This window comes from Podarcis muralis, chromosome 9, assembly GCF_964188315.1.
Source record: "Podarcis muralis chromosome 9, rPodMur119.hap1.1, whole genome shotgun sequence".
NCBI lineage: Eukaryota > Metazoa > Chordata > Lepidosauria > Squamata > Lacertidae > Podarcis > Podarcis muralis.
In genome coordinates, this window is record NC_135663.1 from 59,300,191 (window position 1) to 59,320,628 (window position 20,438).

The 20,438-nt window shown below is 43.6% G+C and overlaps 1 protein-coding gene across 3 annotated transcripts in view; it reads right to left on the reverse strand.

The window, feature by feature from the left end:
* Window positions 1–20,438, reverse strand: part of GABRA2 (gamma-aminobutyric acid type A receptor subunit alpha2) — a 76,085-nt gene that overhangs the window by 35,693 nt on the left and 19,954 nt on the right. For all 3 annotated transcript variants that reach the window (XM_077934329.1, XM_077934330.1, XM_077934328.1), the window contains one exon: window positions 8,432–8,499. In XM_077934329.1, the coding sequence (XP_077790455.1) occupies window positions 8,432–8,499 (68 nt within the window). The remainder of the gene's footprint in view (window positions 1–8,431; window positions 8,500–20,438) is intronic.

Genomic DNA, 20,438 nt, shown 5'->3' on the forward strand with positions numbered 1-20,438 from the left:
CCGTTAAGTGAAAAGCAAATGGAGAGAAAAGGACTGCTTAGCTTTTGCCCTTTAGTCTATTCCCCCCCCCCCAAAAAAAAACTCCAGCACACCACTAAGCAGCTTTTATCTCTGCAAAGTTCTAGATCTAGTGAGATAAAATGGGTCTAGATCTAGAATACTGGTGGGAATACACAGCTGAGAAATACAGAGTTTCACTGCATGCAGCTGCAGGATAACATGTAAAGGTAAAGGGACCCCTGACCATTAGGTCCAGTCATGACCAACTCTGGGGCTGCAGTGCTCATCTCGCTTTATTGGCCGAGGGAGACGGCGTACAGCTTCCGGGTCATGTGGCCAGCAGGACTAAGCCACTTCTGGCGAACCAGAGCAGCACACGGAAACGCTGTTTACCTTCCCGCTGGAGTGGTACCTATTTTTCTACTTGCACTTTCACGTGCTTTCAAACTGCTAGGTTGGCAGCAGCAGGGACCAAGCAACGGGAGCTCACCCCATCGCAGGGATTCAAACCACCGACCTTCTGATCGGCAAGTCCTAGGCTCTGTGGTTTAACCCACAGCGCCACCCGCGTCCCTTTTAGGATAACATGTAGTTTGCACCTAATGAAGTGAATCTCTTTAATGCTCCAGGCTGACACAGGTGCATATTCCTGCATTACAGGGGCTTGGACTAGATCAGGGGTCTGCAACCTTTAAGACAAAAAGAGCCACTTGGACCCGTTTCCGAAGGGGGGAAAACTGGGAGCTGCAAAACCATTGTGACATTTAAAGCATGCGCGCCGCTGCCCTCCAATCTGACAGCGGGCAGGAAGGTGACGTCGGGACGGTGCGTGACTAACGCACGCACCGCCCCCATGCGACGTCACAGCCAGTACAGCGCCCGCCACAGTGGGGAGTGTCGGGGCGCACAATGCGCCTCCTCCCCTCGCTAGTATCCGCCCCGGAGCCGCGGCAAAGGTGTAAAAGAGCCACATGCGGCTCCGGAGCCGCGGGTTGCAGACCCCTGGACTAGATGATCAGCAGGGTCCCTTCCAATGCTACAATTCTATGATTACATTACTCTAGGCATGAAGCAAGAGGTGTCTACTAATATGCAGGGCAACCTATATCATTTGACACGGATTTAAGATCATCTTAAGTAAGACCATTTGGGTTCTTACCTATAAAGAGGATACCCCTACAGGTAAAAAGATGGCCTCAGTGGGACTTGAGCTCCACCTGGTGGTTGAAGGCAAATCTGTAGCTCCAAATAGAAGCTTCAAAAATCCTTATCTCCTCTGAAATTCTCAGTTTTCCATTATGACAGGCCAGAGAAGGAGAAGCAGAACAGATAACAGGAACAGCCAACGAAAAACAAAGAAACAAAAAACACTCTCTGATGGATAACCAATAAAAAGTGGGGGGGGCAGGGACTCAGACAGACTGGACCATGCATAGTTCAAAAAACTCAAGACAGGAAGAAAAAACTATATAACAAGGTGAGGCCTGGAGGTCATATTGTTACATGCACAGAAATCCCCCTTTGTGAGGGAGGTAGGAATGTCAATTCCAGATGAAAACCCTGTTCGATGGTCTCCAGGACCCAAAGGTCTGACATGATGGCCTGACATCTGTACAAATAAAGGGGGAGAAGACCTCCTATAGGCTGGTTTCAGAATTGATGCTTGTATCTTCTGAACTAGTTGAATGAACAAAATCTAAGGAATCTTTCTTGTTGCTGGCTTCTGGTTCCCCTGCCAGCTTTATTCCAGGAGCAATAGGAGGACCAAACTTCTCTCCCTCTTCTGTTGGGTCTGATAAATCAAAGGGCCTGGTAGGATTGTTGGAGGATCTGGTGGGACTGGTAGGATCTCAAAGGAGCATTTCTTAGGGGCTTGAGGGCATGGCCTTATTTTCATCCTTTGATTCCAGAAGCACATCCTGGAGTGCAGCAGCTCTTAAGAGCATTACTCCCCCGCCATAGATTTCCATAGCTGAACTGGAGCAGAAGAGAACAACCACCTCCCAGTGGCACAACCAGAGAACTCTCCCTACCAAGTCACTTGTCACCAATAAGCAGCCTGAAAGCTGAATCACATCTGAAATAAATGCTGTCAGCTTTTAAAGCTTAAGAGAGCATTGAAGAAGAAGAAGAGTTTGGATTTGATATCCCGCTTTTCACTCCCTTTAAGGAGTCTCAAAGCGGCTAACATTCTCCTTTCCCTTCCTCCCCCACAACAAACACTCTGTGAGGTGAGTGAGGCTGAGAGACTTCAAGGAAGTGTGACTGGCCCAAGGTCACCCAGCAGACGCATGTGGAGGAACGGAGACACGAACCCGGTTCCCCAGATTAGGAGACTACCGCTCTTAACCACTACACCACACTGGCTCTCCAGCTTCAGGTTAGCTGCATCTATCAGGTCCTCCAGTCTCAAGAGAGAAGCTCTGGCAAAGATGGGAGCAGAAGAAGTTGCCCATACCACCGACTCCCGCATGCACTCACTTGAGACCCAAATCCAGTTCCTGCTCTGTAGGGTCCTCAAGTTGTGCATCCAAGTCCTTAGGATGAAGTATGTGATGGGCTGATCCTGTCACCGGTGCATCAGCAAGCAGCAATTTATCCTTGCAACTGATCCATGACTTGTTGCTCCGACCTTTAATGATTGTTGCATTAGCCACGGTAGTGTTGAAGAGGTGTATCCAGTTCAGACTCAATAACCTTAGGGACTAAGGCTGGCAACTTCACCATCTTGGACTTGGGTTTAGGATCCAGACATACAGAACTCTGCTCTCACTCAGCTGCTGCCTCCACCTCCCAGCTTGTATAAATTCAGCCTGGGCAGTGAAGGAACCACTGAGGACCCTTGTCTGGCACTCAAAGATGGAGGAGGAAAAGCTATTTAAAGGCACTTCAAGCACCAGAGCCTTGTGAGACTTCCATTGCCTTCCTTTTTGATGCAAGGGAGGTAGGAGTTAGTGGAAATTACTATGTCTGCCTTTTTTTCCCCTGTACAGGGTCTGAAGTCGAAGCTAGCTAGCACCAAGAGAGCTGAGAGGCCCACAAATGCTGTTTGCAGGGAATGGCAGACTTATTGAGAGCTTTCGTCAAGTTGTGTGGCAGTAACTGAGAACAAATGGGGTTGGAGAAAATGGAATATGGAAATGAAGTGCCCAGACACAGATAAGGATCTTCAGGCTGAGGTAAAAACAGCTGGTCATGCCATGGAGACAGAGAAAGAGCGAATGATATTGAGAAAAAATGAGAATGGAATTCAGGGCTAAGGAAAATTGCTGGTAGAAGGGAAGGGAAGGGAAGGGAAGGGAAGGAGAAAAACACTACTCTTCTTTTCTATTCTATTTTTCAGAAACAGAAGGAGGCAGCACAAAAAACAAACAAAAACAAACACACAAAAACAGAGAGAGGAAACAGAGAAAATAAAACTACAAGCCTGAACCAACAAATGAAATCTCAGAGAGGTAACAAGGAACCACTTTATTGAAGGCAAAATTGAAAACTGTGGATACCACAGGAGAGAGTAACTTTTGAAGATTCTATTTGAAGATTCTATTTCTTTTGCCTTCAAGAGCTTGGTAGAGTTCAAATCCCACTTGCGGTCATCTTTACAAGCACAGAAAAATATCTGACTTACGTTACCTCATTTCTGTCTCTGAAAAACATGTAGCACCCATACTCCCCCTGTTCATGTGGTAGATGTCAGGAAACACAAGCTGTGCATGTCCTATGCAATCTGCACAGGAGGAAGGAAGAGAAGCAACATGGTGAAGCCAAAGCCTTCACTCCAATTCCTTGTCTCCATTTTCCTTTCCCGTCCCATATATTGCTTTAGGATTAGCTTAACCGTGTAAGCAAGCATGTGTCTACATGCCAGATTCTGGATTTCTTTCATCACTTTGCCCCATTTTACTGTATTCAAGAAATGAGAATCCAGAGGAGGATAAGGAGGAGATGAAGCAGCAAGACTCGAGAGTGTGATGGGCTGGTTTTTCTGTGGTTCTCACTGAGTTCAATAGACAAAGGTTGCAAGTTGCAATCCAAGTCAAAAATTGCCACATCTAGGTTGGAGGGTTAGGGAGAGAGCTTCCCCTGAACTTCTCTGTTGCCTCCACCCATCATAATGATAGGCATTTTCTTCAGGACTCTACACAGCTGTAGCTGTGGGAATGTTCAGGGTGGCAGGAGAGGATATATTGTTTATTAATATCCTTCCTAACTTGCTCTAACAAGTTCCTTTACTTAGCAGAGTGCATTCCCCTTTACACAGCAGAAAGCAAGCTGCAAACTCGTGCAAGTTTCTTGAGACAATACACAATTCAATCTGGCTTGTCCAGATCGAAATGTGTCCTAATATTTTCCTGGTAAGGCCCCTTGAATCCCTCCTAAAAGGATAAAGACATCACAGTCTTATTCATAAGCAATAAAAAGAAAGTTTGCTCACGATCAGGCAGGGTTAAGGCTTAAAGTTACAAACGTATAAAAACAGGTTTACCCCATAAGGGAGATGGCCAGAGGGACCGCTTGGCTGGAGGCTCGCAGGACGAAAAGAAGATGGAAAAGGGGAGAGAGTGGTAGCATGCTTGGCCTTTTACCAGGTCTGGAAAGGTCAAGCCCACCCACTAGTCACATGCAAGGAAGGATGCTCCAGGCCAAGAGGAACAGTTTCGACTGGCTGGACCATGGGTAGGCAACCTAAGGCCCATGGGCCACAAGCGGCCACGGGGATTGTTTAACCGGCCCATGAGCTGCCCCCAAACTGAGCCGCCCGCTCGGCGATTCCCCTCGCACTGCGCTAAACCAGCACAGGGTGGCGCAGGGACTCACTTCCGCAGTGCCGGAAATCGCATCTGCGCAGACGCCAGAAATCATGGGCACACAATCTGGCCCACAGAGGGATCTCCACTGGAGTGAACCAGCCCAGGCGAGCTAAACCTTGCCGACCCCTGGGCTGGACCAAACATTCCTTTACATGTCCACTCTAGGAAAACAAGGAATGTTGTACTTGACTGCTCTCGGTGGATTACATCCCATAATAGCAGTAATTAAAATAAGGGGAAACATGGCCTTGTTTATCATAGCTTCATCGGTAGCTTACCTGTGTTTCCGCTTCTATTTATGTATTAGGCTCACACTTCATTAAAGTGGCAACAACCTGTGAGGTAGATAGCTCAACTGGTAGAGCATGAGACTCCTTAATCTCAGCGTCAAGGGTTCCAGCACCATATTGGGTGAAAGATTCCTGCCTTGCAGGGGGTTAGATAAGATGACCCTAGTGACCCCTTCCCAACTCTACAGTTCTTTGACTCCATGTTTGGCTGTCAGATAGTGACTTGACTGAAGCCAACATGGACGCTTTGTGAGTAGGGGTTTCAATCTTGTGTTTCCACCACTAAATGCATATGAGGTGGCTCTGAACAATGGATAGTCAGAAAACCAAGGAAAGACAATGCCAAAATAATAATCTAATGCTATAAACAAATGCTATAAAAACAAATGCTATAAAACAAAGAGGTTTTGTTTTTGTTTTGTTTTTAAAAAACTTCCTTTAAAAAATAAAAAGAAGCAAAAATTAAAACTGCCTAGGAAACCTAATTGTATCTCCTTTCCAAAGAAATGTTTATTTTCCCAACTATACTGAGAAGCTGAACACAGTATTTCTGTGTCATTGCACACCAAAAGCAATCCTGCTCAGAAGATCTCTCATTAATTTCCCTTTTAAAGTATGGGGTATATTATTTCAGGTTTGTCCCTGCACAGAATTATCTGGAAGCTGGCTATTCAACATTGCCAACATTTTTATTTTTAAAAAGTGGAAAGTAACTTTCACGTTTTAGAGTTAATGTCAGCCCTTGGCATTAGTAAACACTTTAACCACTTTTATATAGCTGACTACTGAGACCTACAGCTAATGACTGTGGCTGTCATTTTGAGGCACAGATTTTCATTTCCATAAGTGCTCTCTGGAGAACAATCATTTCTGTAAATGCTAACTAGGATTCTGTTATCCATTGCTGTGTGTCTTATGTTCTCATTTACACCCAAGCAAAGCAAGTGCGAAATGCTGCCAAGTGAATTCTCCACCCACCTCACTAGATTAAAAAAAATAAATGTGTTTCACACTTAACATGTGCCGCAATGGCAAATCAGGCCCACAGTGACCAATATCAATAAAATAATGTATCTGCTAAAGTAAGATGTAACGCTTTGTGTCATATGGATAAAATTTTGCTCTTCACTTGACTAACTGCTATCCTTAATCATTATGCATAAACCACATATGCTCTATAGCCAGTTGTCTTCTTGAAGTGCCTTATTCAGTATATGTTATTTCAGCAGGGATTTGAGAAGTGTAACAAGAGCCCTTCCACTAATGAGAAATGCCCTGGACAAATTCAAATGGCATATCGTTTAACACTTGTCAGGCGAAACGAGCAGCACTGGTGTAATGAAAAGGAGCTCAACATGATACTAATATCAATAATCTGTGTTCATGTTAGTGAAGAACCCGTTTTGACTGAAATCAAAACATGTGACAAATTCAGCGACAACTGGTGACAAGAGTTGCATTAGATGTAACATTGGCTAAGTTGAGTCGTTTGTATTTTTTGTTTAACAAAGGGAGCACTGTGATTAAGGGAGCCAATGCCCTGATCTCACTACCTTCTATCAAACAGCTGCTTCAGTAAAACTATGAATCTCAACAGCCTATTTATTCTTATTTATTGCTGAGGTTTCTAATAAGGAAATTCATAACAACATGTCATCAGCGTAGTAGTTTTTAGGGGCTCTTGCGGTTGCTTACTACTGTATTATATTTGTATTGCACACTTCTCTATAGCAATTATGCATGGATCTGTGGTGTTTCTAACTTTGGTCTACAGACTAGAATGATTAATTACTTTTCGGTAGATGGTAGAAGTATGTACTTCCTGGTTGAAAAGCAAATGTCATCATGTAATGAAGCTTCCTAGTCAACAAATTAATGAGGCCATTTCTTGTTTTTTATTCTGATCCTGGTAAGCTACTTTGCATATCAATTACCCTTCCTTGGTAAAACTGTCACACTCTTCATCCCACCAAGAGAAGCATTCCGACTTCACATTAAAGCCCTTCAAAATAAGCTGTTAGTTACAACTCCAGATATTTTATTCTTGCCCATAATGGCCTCTTCTTGCGTTGATCAAGTACACTGCCTGCTGCCCATGGTTTTCTCTAGCAGAACATTTGATTATTTCTTTGACACCGCAGGATATTAAGATCAGCTTCCACGTGATCCTTATGAGAAGAGCTCAAAGTCTCATGGACTCCAGGACGGCAACCTTCTCAAACTGCCAGATTGTAGATTACTTAAAAGGCATGTCCTAAGCTGCCTGCAGGGTCTTCGGTCTTCAGCCGTGCCTGACAGAAAATGCTGCTGTAATTGGATTCTGTGAGTCTGACACTGGGTCAGGCTTGAGTTTTGCTCTCCAAGGTTGAAAGAGTAATTACTACTGGAAACAAATGTGTAAGTGCTAGTTTGATATCTTGGACCTTTACCTGGACTGATATCTCACCCCGACGTGGTAAAAATGGTTGCTTAGTTTTTCCTGTACGGAAATGAATTGGTAACACACCATGTGTGTGTCACACATTTGTGTACCATGTGCTTCCTGAAAAGTCAAAATGTCATTACTAATCTTCTTTTGAGTGACTCTTTCAGAAACGGTATTTTTTTTCCTCTTCCCCTCCCACAATCAATGAATTCACCTCTTCAAGCACATAAGCCTCATATGCCTGTAAACAGCCTTTATAGCTAAGCTATGTTATCTTTGTTATTAGTATCAGACCGCTTGTGTTCTAGCCCCAATTTTAATATATGCATTTAGAGAATGGTGCCTCCAAATGGTTCATTCTTGGAGGCTGAGAGATCTCACTAAATGTTCCTCAGCAGCTTACCAATATATATTGCCAGTACACAGTATACAATATATATTGCCAGTGATGGAAGTTACAGCCAGTCTATTATTGGAATGGGAAGCTGCCATGCTCAGTGGCTGATTCTCATTTTCATAAAACTAGAAGCCTGAAGTCAACAACACTGGCTGATAAATTCCAGCACACCCGTTCTCTCCAACATCCCTACCAGATAGTCCATCTGCAGACTCGTTCACTTTATACCACAGTGGCTACAACTGAAAACGAGGTTGGCAAATCAAAGTTCCTCATCTTCATGGTGCTTTGTTTGATATGGCATGGCAACTGGCCCTGAAGTCTGGAGTGCGTCTCTGATACTCAGATTTCATAGCCGTGCCTTGGACGTTCCTGGCCATCATCAAGATAATACAGTAATACAATTTAGCATACTGGTTCCTTGTGAAATTTCTGTAAAATGGCTGGGGGTATATATTTTTAACAAAATAATTTCATGCCAAAATTTATTTCGCTTTGGGGAACTCACCATGTCTGTATCTGAAACTGGTCCAAAGCTGGTCACATATATGTTTGTGAAGACTTCAGTTGTACTGTCTGGCATAAGAAAATAAGAACAAGTGTGAGGATGTAGGTTTCTCCCTTTTTACAAGTATGCTGAGAAAGGTCCTATGGTGTATTTTCTTCAATAAATGCAACAATAAACAAGCATTTTATTATTATTATTATTAAATACAGACGTGAGTAACTTGGTGGTCACTGTAGAAGCACATCCTAAAATTGGACCCAGTTAAAATTCTGGACTTCTTGTTGCAAGAAACTAACAGCCTTAAAATATCATATTTGCATAAATACATTGAAAAGCAAATCAACCCAAAGGCCAATAGATAGGTAGACTGCATTCATGTTGTTCTGTATCTCTTAATTCAGAATGTGAGATACCTAGGGATAGCCTTCTTAAAATGTTGTAGAAATCACAATATTTTTTATAATTATTTTGGGTTCTAGCTTTTGAGATTCAGAATATGTATTTACTATAAGCATATGCCTGGAACAGTAGGAGATGGAGCCTTACTTTTAAAGTAAAATTTAGGAAAATCAACAAGAGACAAAATATGGCAGAAAGGTAAAGTGAGCATGTTTCCTCCCTTTCAGGGTACAGTTGAAAAATTCCAGACTTTTTCTCACTCTCAGATGCTCCAGTTTAGATTAACATATTTCCCATTTTAACCAACACCAAAATAATTTTCAAGTCTAGTTAGGGGACTGTAAATATTATTATTATTATTATTATTATTATTATTATTATTATTATTAACTATTAGTTTAATTCAAGCAAGAAAACTTACAAGCTAATTTTCCTCATTAATGGCTATTTAAGCATCACACACTTTTTTGGATTTTGGACATAACATAAATGCATTAGGTCAAAGGCCTGTCCAGTCCGGTATCCTGTTCTCGCTATGGCAAATAAGACGCCTGTGGTTGTCCGCATGCAGGACTGCGTGTAAAAGCAGTTGTGATTCCCAGATGCTGGCATTCAGAGACACATTGACTCCAACAGTGGAGATAGAAGAGATCCATCACCTACACTTTGCGTCATACTGCAGTACAATTACCACAGCTTTTTACATGTTTACATACTGAACTCCCCACCCCTTCCTCTTCCTCCAGATATTCATGTACTCCTTTGCACACTTAGCTCCTTCAAAAATGAGCTGTTCTATTTCCTTCTATTGAGGGGGAAGCTCTGTTTATGCATCCATAGGCAGCTGCTGAGGCTCTGCCGAAGAAGCAGAATTCATGCCTACACAGATCCACTAATCAAGATGTGAATGTTGGCTTTTAAAATACCTGTTTATGCTTCCTCAAATATTTGAAACAAAGGTAGAAATAAAATGGGAACCCTACATTTTATTAAAATGTAATGTAAGATAAATATTTATGTTAGTGAGAAGGTAAGATTTCAATTACAGAAAGAGATGTTGCTATGAGGTAGATACACAGAGAAAAGCAACTCATCATTTTACATGTAGCTTGGTGAAACAGATGATAAGACTTAGCTAGCACTGACAAGTCACATTGACCATTCTAGTTGGGATTCTTGGTTCCATTCATTTTTTGAGCTTTTACTTTTCCTTTATCCTCCCTTTTTTCTGCCTTTGTTTATTTTCACTCAGCATACCCTCCAACACTTCTCCAATGAAAATAGGGATGTTCTATTCAATAATAGCAATACCAATAACAATAATACAGCAATAATAATAACAACAATAATTTTACTATTTATACCCCACCCATCTGCTTGTGTGTTGCCCCAGCCACTCTGGACGGCTTCCAACATATATGAAAACATAATAAAACATTAAACATTTTTTAAAAATCCCTATACAGGGCTACTTCAGATGACTTGTGGGGAGGACAACTCCATCCTCACGAACATTTCTCCTATCATACCCTCCAATACTTGTCTGTTGAAAATAGGGATGTCTTAAGGAAAAGCGGGACATTCTGGGATCAATTGCCTTTATCTAAACCTTTTTCAGTTTGGAGTCATTCTTTTGAGTTGAAGCAATCTAAACTGCACACAAGAATGAAGTTTTCTGTAGTGAAAGGAGAATCCCAGTCCCTAAGTTTAGGAAGCAGCTAATCTAAATGGTAAAATAAAATGACGTTATACCTAGGCAACAACTATAGAGCAATTCCCTTCTCCTTCTCCTCTACATGCCCATGGAAGGGGACAAAAATATCCTTGTTGGAAACAGGCATGCATAGATGTTTCTTTAAAGCATGCCACAGTTTTCTGATCTTTGTACACAAATAACTGATTAATTCCTTTCCCAAAGATGCCAATATATTTGCACTTATCATATGGGAGCCATAAATATATACTGGAAATGAAGAAGAAGAAGAAGAAGAAGAAGAAGAAGAAGAAGAAGAAGAAGAGGAGGAGGAGTTTGGATTTGATATCCCACCTTTCACTCCCTTTAAGGAGTCTCAAAGCGGCTAACATTCTCCTTTCCCTTCCTCCCCCACAACAAACACTCTGTGAGGTGAGTGGGGCTGAGAGACTTCAAAGAAGTGTGACTAGCCCAAGGTCACCCAGCAGCTGCATGTGGAGGAGCGGAGACGCGAACCCGGTTCCCCAGATTACGAGACTACCGCTCTTAACCACTACACCACACTGGCTCTCAAGTATTTGCATTTGTATCATCTATGATAGTTCATGATAGAAGAGTATTTGTATCATCTATGATAGTTCATTAGCACAGAGAAAACGTTCTACACTAGCAGCTGTACAAAGTGTTAGGAAATGTATAAAAATGGCAATAAAGGGCGGGAGGGAAGAATGGAGCACAGGAGACTGTGAAATCTGTCTTCTCCTGTAGGCACAGTTCACAGTACTGCTTAACAACTGGATAGGGATGCGGGAGGCGCTGTGGTCTAAGCCACTAGCCTCTTGGGCTTGCCGATCGGAAGGTGGTGGTTCGAATCCCCGCAACGGAGTGAGCTCCCGTTGCTCTGTCCCAGCTCCTGCCAACCTAGCAGTTTGAAAGCACGCCAGTGCAAGTAGATAAATAGGTACTGCTTTGGTGGGAAGGTAAACGGCATTTCTGTGTGCTCTGGTTTCCGTCAAATTTACATTGTGCCAGAAGCAGTTTATGACCCACATGACCCGGAAAGCTGTCTGTGGACAAATGCCAGCTCCCTCAGCCTGAAAGCGAGATGAGCGCCGCAACCCCATAGTCGCCTTTGACTGGACTTAACTGTCCAGGGGTCCTTTACCTTTACCTTTACCTAACAACTGGATGCAAGAGAAAGGAAGTAAAGCAAGCAGATTTAATTTTATCGCCGTCATACTAGAATAGTAATATTAAGCAAAACCATAAAAGAGAATGGAATAATTCAACATTTACTCCACTGTAAAATGAAATCTGAACATGAACCAGTAAAGAAAATTCACAGTAGGAAGTTCTATCTTTCCATGTGTTTTATGAGCCAGTAAAAACAGATAAAATGCATCCAACCACATCTCCCAAAATAAGACACTAATTATACATTACAAATAAGCCCCCAAGAACCATGATGAGGAGCCAAATGAGGATCAATTAGTCTTTAGGTCTGATTTGACTTGGAGCAATAAGGTTCCCTGTTCTTCAATTGTAACTGAACCTCTACCTTAGCCACAGGTTCTAGATACCTTAGATACATAAATGCTCCACATAAAGAAATCAACAAATTGAAAAACAACACAGATATGATGTAAAAAAATAATACTGCCTATACTTTTGAAGCCCATGGTGGTGGGGGACAAGGCTAGATCATTTAGGGGCAGTCTATCTAGCCCAGGCTTCCTCAACCTCGGACCTCCAGATGTTTTTGGCCTACAACTCCCATGATCCCTAGCTAGCAGGACTAGTGGTCAGGGATTATGGGAATTGTAGTCTCAAAGCATCTGGAGGGCTGAGGTTGAAGAAGCCTGGGCTAGATAGTCTGTCCCTCAATGATTACTGAATAGCAATAGATTCATGACTGTCTCTCTTTTTAAAGCAGAGATGGGGAACCTGTGGCTTTTCAGATGTTGTTGACCACAATTCTCATCATCTCTGGCCATTGGTCATGCTGGCTGGTGAGACTGATGGAAGCTGGAATCCAACAGGGTTCTCATCCCTGACTTTAAAGAATTGGGGGGAATTGGATTCAAAGGATACCCATCCCATGGGTTGTATATACCAGAAGACCAAGTCTTTAAAATACAAGGAACATGCTTGTTTGTTTGTTTGTGAAGCCTTCCATTTATATACCCGGCATACAATTAAAATGATGGTGGTGATGATGATGATGATGATGATGATGATGATGATTTAACCTCTGGTGCACGGAGCTGTCCAGGTTGCCACTGAAGCCTTCCCTTCCCCTGCAGAGGCAGGTCACTCAAAACAGAACATCCCCAAACATTTTCCAAGCAATAATAAAACTGTTCTCAAGAAATCTACATTAACTCCCAATATGTTCCTTTGTACACTTCTCTCTCTTTGTTCATGCACTTTTTCCTATGAGGCTAACACTGTTCAGAGGGAGGGAGGGAGGGAAATGTTGCTGGTCCATACAAAAATGCCAAAAATCTACAATAGGACAATACCTTTATTAGGACCTTACAAAAAGTCCCAACTAGCTTTTGCGTTTTCCAAAACTGTTCATTTTCCTACATGTTAGTCTAACAAGAAGGATGAATAAAAAGATGGCATGATGTGAAAGCCACAACTCTGCAAACTGAAACAGTCTTAAAATGGATTCCAGCAGTTGTTGTGCAGACCTAATTAGATTAGCCTCTGCTGGGTGATGAACAGATTTACAGGTTGCACGAAGGGCTACTAGAACAAACAAACACAAAAGGCTGATTCTGCCATTTTAAAGATCTGCCTATAGCACTAATCGGAACACAGAGATCCCTTGAGAGGCAGAGAACAAAGGTAAGTAAAGATTAACATAGTATTCATTATGTTAGCAAAGCTAGAGATTAATTTCAGGTGTTCACTAGGTAAAAAGTCAATAGAAACTAAATTGGGTTGCCTAGGAAACAGCATCTCCTTCTTTCTTGCTACCAGATACGGATCGCAAAGCCAGTATAGAAACATCACAACATTGCCATACAGCCACTCAGATCTAGTGATCGACAGACTTATTTATTATATTTATTTGGGCTATTTATATATCATTTTCAAGCAAAATTATTTTTAAAGTAGGGAACAATTAAAAATAACAACAAATGGGGGGGGGATACAATACAAGAACATAATAAAACCATAACCTAGCATTAAAACTTATCATTCAAACTCTGACCATAAATGAAGATATTATGTGCCTGTTTAAAAAGGGCGCACTCCCACACATGCCACACAGTATTGAGAAGATGGGGTTTCAAAGCTTAGAGGCCACCACCAAAAAGGCTGTGGCCACCAACTTATGGCAATTGTCCAGTTAACCTATAATGCTAAGCCAAACTGTGAATGTGTGAGCAGGAGAGTACTCACAATAATAATTGTGGCACTTTGCTTCTTTCCCAGTTGTTCTGTTACCATGCTACCCAGAGCTAAGCCGTGGTGTGGTTTAGCATTACTTCTGAACTTGGGGTCATAGTTTGTCTCACTCCACACAAACCACAAAGATCATTCTTGGCTAAGCACACATAGTAACCAAATAACCAATCAGATTTAGCTACATAATGAAGCCAATTCAGAGTAAGAGAACCAATCACAAAACTGGAACACAGGCAAAAAGGGAGGGGAGGAAGGAGAGGGAAGGAATTCCAGGTGTTTGAAATGATATTTATGCCAGGCCCAAAGCGTTTCAAAGCAAATCTGTCCTTGGGGAACATTTTTAGCAGCAATTCTTACCAAATGGACATGGGCTCTGGAATGAATCTTATTTCAAACATCTATTCTTCCTTGGTTTTAGTTTTTGTTACCAATTCAGAGTAAGGGCAGGAACCATTGCCCATGTTATGAATCGGCTCTGTGGGTTAAACCACAGAGCCTAGGACTTGCCAATCGGACGGTCGGCGGTTCGAATCCCAGCGACGGGGTGAGCTCCCGTTGCTCAGTCCCTGCTCCTGCCAACCTAGCAGTTCGAAAGCACGTCAAAGTGCAAGTAGATAAATAGGTACTGCTCTGGCGGGAAGGTAAACAGCATTTCTGTGTGCTGCTCTGGTTCGCCAGAAGGGGCTTAGTCATGCTGGCCACATGACCCGGAAGCTGTACGCCGGCTCCCTCGGCCAATAAAGCGAGATGAGTGCCACAACCCGAGAGTCGGTCACGACTGGACCTAATGGTCAGGGGTCCCTTTACCCTTTACCTTATTCTTCCTTGGTTTTTGTTACCAATTCAGAGTAAGGGCAGGAACCATTGCCCTGTTATGAATTGGCATTATATTAGAGGCAGCATTGTGGTTGCTGCATTGTGAAGACTTCCGCCTCTGTTCATAGCCTTTTTTCTGTCCTCATGAAAAATCATCAAAAAGTGACAAATGTTTCACACGGAGTGAAAACGTTTGTCAATTTCCTTTCAGCCACTTCAGAGTTCAACGCAGCAGCAAAAATGGAACCCACCCCCCCTTTTTGCAATGTCCCTGGAGCTCTTGAAGAAGAACAAATGTACAATTTGCAGCTTGTAGTACAAAGGGAGGAACTGGTGCTAAATTCACAGCTTGGTTTTAATTAGGGTTGAATAGGTGGAGTGAAGGGAAGAACACAGAGGGAAGGGGGAGAGTTGCCAGTTTTCTTTTTCATACAGCAGCTTCAAAATAATACTTGGTGATCAAACTTTCTCCCTTTGCCTCTTGGCTCCCAGGCAAAGCCAAGCAGAGCAGGAAGCAGCTTTTTCGGACTGCTGCGGATTACCACTCCACTGCTCACCTCTTGGAATTGCAGGGAAGTAGTGTTATATTATAGAAACAAACGCACTGTTTCACTTCTTATCTAAGTAATATCAGTTGGGTGGTGGTGGGTTTTTTTTTGGGGGGGGGGGTTGTTCCAGGAAGCATACGTGGTTCTCCCCATCTTCATTTTACCCTCAAAAAACCTCTTGTGTGATAGGTTAGGCCAGGAGATAATTGTTAGGATATAGTTCCATTCCACCTTAAAAGGGAACAGGCAGGACTGTTGTGTATCACGTGCCTGTTTACATTCCAGCGGTCTGCTGGGAATGTCCGTCTGTATATTGAAGAAGAAGAAGAAGAAGAAGAAGAAGAAGAAGAAGAAGAAGAAGAAGAAGAAGAAGAAGAGGAGGAGGAGGAGGAGGAGGAGTTTGGATTTGATATCCTGCTTTATCACTACCCGAAGGAGTCTCAAAGCGGCTAACATTCTCCTTTCCCTTCCTCCCCCACAACAAACACTCTGTGAGGTGAGTGAGGCTGAGAGACTTCAGAGAAGTATGACTAGCCCAAGATCACCCAGCAGCTGCATGTGGAGGAGCGCAGAAGCGAACCTGGTTCACTAGATTATGAGACTACCGCTCTTAACCACTACACCACAGCTTTTAGCTGTTTAGCTGGACACGAAGGGAAGCAGACATGTTTTTTCCCGTTGTTCCTATGCTGCATAAAATGTTGTAGAGAATGCTTACACATGGCTCTGTCTGCCACTTCCGTTGTGAGAAGATTTATTCACTCTGCTGGTAGAGCATGCACAGCTTCTAAATGTATCTGAGGCTCGTGTCGCTGATTGATGCTGTTGCAAGGGAGACCGGTGATCGCCCGGCTGCCGGCCGGTGGCTGGAGCCAGCTAGGGGCCTGCCTGATGCCCCCGTCTCCCCGGCAGTATCCCAACAATAATGACTGGCTCAAGGGCACCCTGTGGGCTTCATGTAGGGAACTGAACCCAGGTCTTCCAGGTCCTGGTCCAACACTCTAACTACTATCACACACTTGCCATGGCAAGCAGCACAGATAGAAACATGAAGTGCTGGTGGGAGCAGTGCCGGATTTACATATAAGCTAAACAAGCTATAGCTTAGGGCCCCACTCTCTTGGGTGCCCCCCAAAAGTTTAAAGGGAAAAAAACCTGGATGTACATTCCCAAAATATAAGATAAAAAACAAATAAAATAAAACCTACATACAGCAACAGTATTTTGTGTTTTGTAGGCTGCTACAGTGGTACCTCGGGTTACATACACTTCAGGTTACATACGCTTCAGGTTACACACTCCGCTAACCCAGAAATAGTACTTCAGGTTAAGAACTTTGCTTCAGGATAAGAACAGAAATCGGGCTTTGGCGGCGCGGCAGCAACAGGAGGCCCCATTAGGTAAAGTGGTGTTTCAGGTTAAGAACAGTTTCAGGTTAAGTACAGACCTCTGGAACGAATTAAGTACTTAACCCAAGGTACCACTGTACTTGTTATGTGCAAATGGCTTTAGATACTGTCAGGGAACTACCATCAGTGCCGGAGGGAGAGAGCAAAATCCAGAGGGATTCCAGAGAGCGTCCCGGGAGTGGGAGAGGCAGCCCATCTTCTGGGGAAGAGAATCAGCGTAGCACCAGTGGAGAAGGGGGGCAGATGGGGGAAGTGGCGAGACAGTCCCATGACTCCTTGCCAGGGACCAGCGGGGAGAGTAGAGGTCCTCCGCTGCCTACGCCCTCCTTGCGCAGAAGGCTTTCGCGCAGAGAGAGTAGGAGGAGACTAGGCGTCAAAGAGCTTCTTTGCTGGAAGAAGTTTAAGAAACGCCCACTAACGGATTCTGCCAGCGATTGAGACAGCCATGGGAGAGTGGCTGTCCAGACAGAAAAGGTTCACTCAGGCAACCCAGCCAGGTGTTTGCACCGACTTACGCACGAGCAACCCCTAGAACCACTACAGATACCTATGAGGTCCATAAATTACCATATAGCATATATTCAACACACAAAAACAGTGACAATTTGTTGTTGACAAAGGACAGCTGGACATATAAAGGGCCCCATTACCTTCAGTAGCTTAGGGCCTCATCAAACCTAAATCCCTCCCTGGGTGGGAGCAAGGAGAGTCTGCAGGGAAAGGCAACAGCAGCACATGTCAGAGGGAGTCAGGGTGGGCATGTGCCCTACTTTATAGAAGACACTCCTCTCTTTAAAGGACTGTCCAGTTTAAAGGTAAAAAACCATCAGAAAGGAGATCAGGGGCTTTGAAATTGCCCATCCACAGTTAGTGCTTGGACAGCAGGCATACAAGTCTTCTCCCACTATGGTGAGTTCGTATTTATTAACCAATTTGAGTTTTTTCACAATCAAGTGGTATATAAATTTTATGAAATAAATTTGTTGTTTTTTATTCAATTTATATACTATCCTTCATCCAAAGTTCACAATATCTGTAGTCATTGTTTCTTTAAAAAAAAAAAGCACATGTAATTTTTTATGCCAATCTGCACCTGCTTTGGGGGTGAAGAAGAAGAAGAGTTTGGATCTGATAAAGCGGGAGCTTTATCACTACCCGAAGGAGTCTCAAAGCGGCTAACATTCTCCTTTTCCCTTCCTCCCCCACAACAAACACTTTGTGAGGTGAGTGGGGCTGAGAGACTTCAGAGAAGTGTAACTAGCCCAAGGTCACCCAGCAGCTGCATGTGGGAGAGCGGGGGAGCGAACCCGATTCACCAGATTACGAGTCCACCGCTCTTAACCACAACACCACACTGGGTGATGTGGCTCAAATGGCTACCCCAAAGGGAGTTCTTGAAGGAACATAGGAAGCTGCCTCAATAGCTCAGTCAGTAGAACATGAAACTCTTAATCTCAAGGTTGTGGGTTCAATGCCCACAATGGGTAAAATATTCCTACCTTGCAGGGGGTTGGACTAGATGACCCTTGTGGTCCCTTCCCAATTTTACAATTTTATGATTCTATGATTCTAAACTAAGTCAGACCAACTGCCCATCTAGCTGTGTATGTCTTTCCAGCATGGTGCTGGCTCTGCAGGGTTTCAGGCAAGTTTTCCTTTCAGCCTTAACCACGGGCGCCAGGAATTGGACCAGAGACCTTCTGCATACAAAGCATGTGGTCTGCCTCTGGGCAATGCCTCTTCCTGATGTGCTACCCCATTCTGTTTGTTCAGCATACAAGTCAAAGGAGCTTGGCAGCCTTCGTATTGATCTGCAGGTTCATCGGTCAGTGGTGCTGCAGGAGAAAGAGAGCGGCCCTATCGTATTAACACTCATGGTATTAACATTTATTTCCACCTTCTGCCTGCACAGCAGCCTCCAGCAGGACAGGGAAGTGATGGTGAGCTAAGAGTGAGCCATCAGGCTTCATGGATTAGACTGCCAACCTAGCAGTTCGAAAGCACGTCAAAGTGCAAGTAGATCAATAGGTACCGCTCCGGCGGGAAGGTAAATGGCATTTCCGTGCGCTGCTCTGGTTCGCCAGAAGTGGCTTAGTCATGCTGGCCACATGACCTGGAAGCTGTACACCAGCTCACTCGGCCAATAAAGCGAGATGAGCGCCGCAACCCCAGAGTCGGCCACGACTGGACCTAATGGTCAGGGGTCCCTTTACCTTTACCTTTATCCATGATTCTGCGACTCACCACCTGCCGTGTAGCACTGTGTGTGCTGTTCATGGTTTTAAAAAAAAGAAATTTAAAATGGAACATCTGGAACACTATCTGAGTAGTGATGTAGTCGTAGCAGACTCAAGGAAGACATCACTGCTGGGAGACTATTTTAAAAATAATAAATAATTCAATATCTGCCTCCTGAAACAGCCTGCGTCAACCAGCTACCTCAGAGGGCAAGTTCATGCATTCTTTACTTGATGACCTGGCTATCAAATGATGACATGCATGTATCTGTAGAATGGCATTCCTGTCAAGGTATGGCAGGTGCCCGTTATCTTCACTTTCTGTAAACAGCTGAAGACCTCTTCTTTTTTGTTCTATCAACCTTTCCTAGCTGGGTAAATGGGACTTTGCCACAAGTGTGAACTTGTTAGGGACTTAATCTTGCTTTCAAGGTATTTGTTGCTTTTGTGTGTTGAACTGTTTTTAATTACCTTATTTTTTGCTCTATAAGATGCACCAGACCACAAGACGCACCTAGTTTTTGGAGGAGGAAAACAAGAAAAAAATATATTCTGAATCTTAGAAGCCAGAACAGCAAGAGGGATCGCTGCGCAGTGAAAGCAGCAATCCCTCTTGCTGTTCTGGCTTCTGGGATAGCTGCGCAGCCTGCATTCGCTCCATAAGACGCACACACATTTCCCCTTACTTTTTAGGAGGGAAAAAGTGAGTCTTATAGAGCAAAAAATACGGTATTTTATGTTGTTTAGAAGGTGATTAGTAAATCAAGTCTAAAGTAAAGGTAAAGGAACCCCTGACCACTAGGTCCAGTCGCGACTGTCTCTGGTGTTGCGGCGCTCATCTCGCTTTATTGGCCAAGGGAGCTGGCGTACAGCTTCTGGGTCATGTGGCCAGCATGACTAAGCCACTTCTGGTGAACCAGAGCAGCGCACGGAAACGCCATTTACCTTCCCGCCGGAGCGGTACCTATTTATCTACTTGCACTTTGACGTGCTTTCAACTGCTAGGTTGGCAGGAGCAGGGACCGAGCAATAGGAGATCACCCCATAATGGGGATTTGAACCGCAGACCTTCTGATCGGCAAGTCCTAGACTCTGTGGTTTAACCCACAGTGATGATGATGTATGAAAACTTCCCTCGCTGGTGGAGCTTTCGTAACACCACAAAACAGTACTTTCCGACGGAAAGAGTTCAAGGGCATGACGAGATATCAGGTGATGGGCATGCCTTTGCGAATCAGCTTACAGGCACCACTAATTCTAGCCCTGTCTGCTGGCACCCAACTATGTTCCTACCGAACACAAGCCCCTACCAACCAGACTTAAAGGCCAATGACACAGTTGCACTTGCTCGATTTAATTTCACTCACGGTGAGTGCAAGTGGCAAGGAATTAGAGATGAGAGTAAACTAACATGACAAGAAATATGAGGGAACAAGGTTAAAAGATACAGAGAGGAAAGAGGCAAATCAAGAAATAAACAAAAGA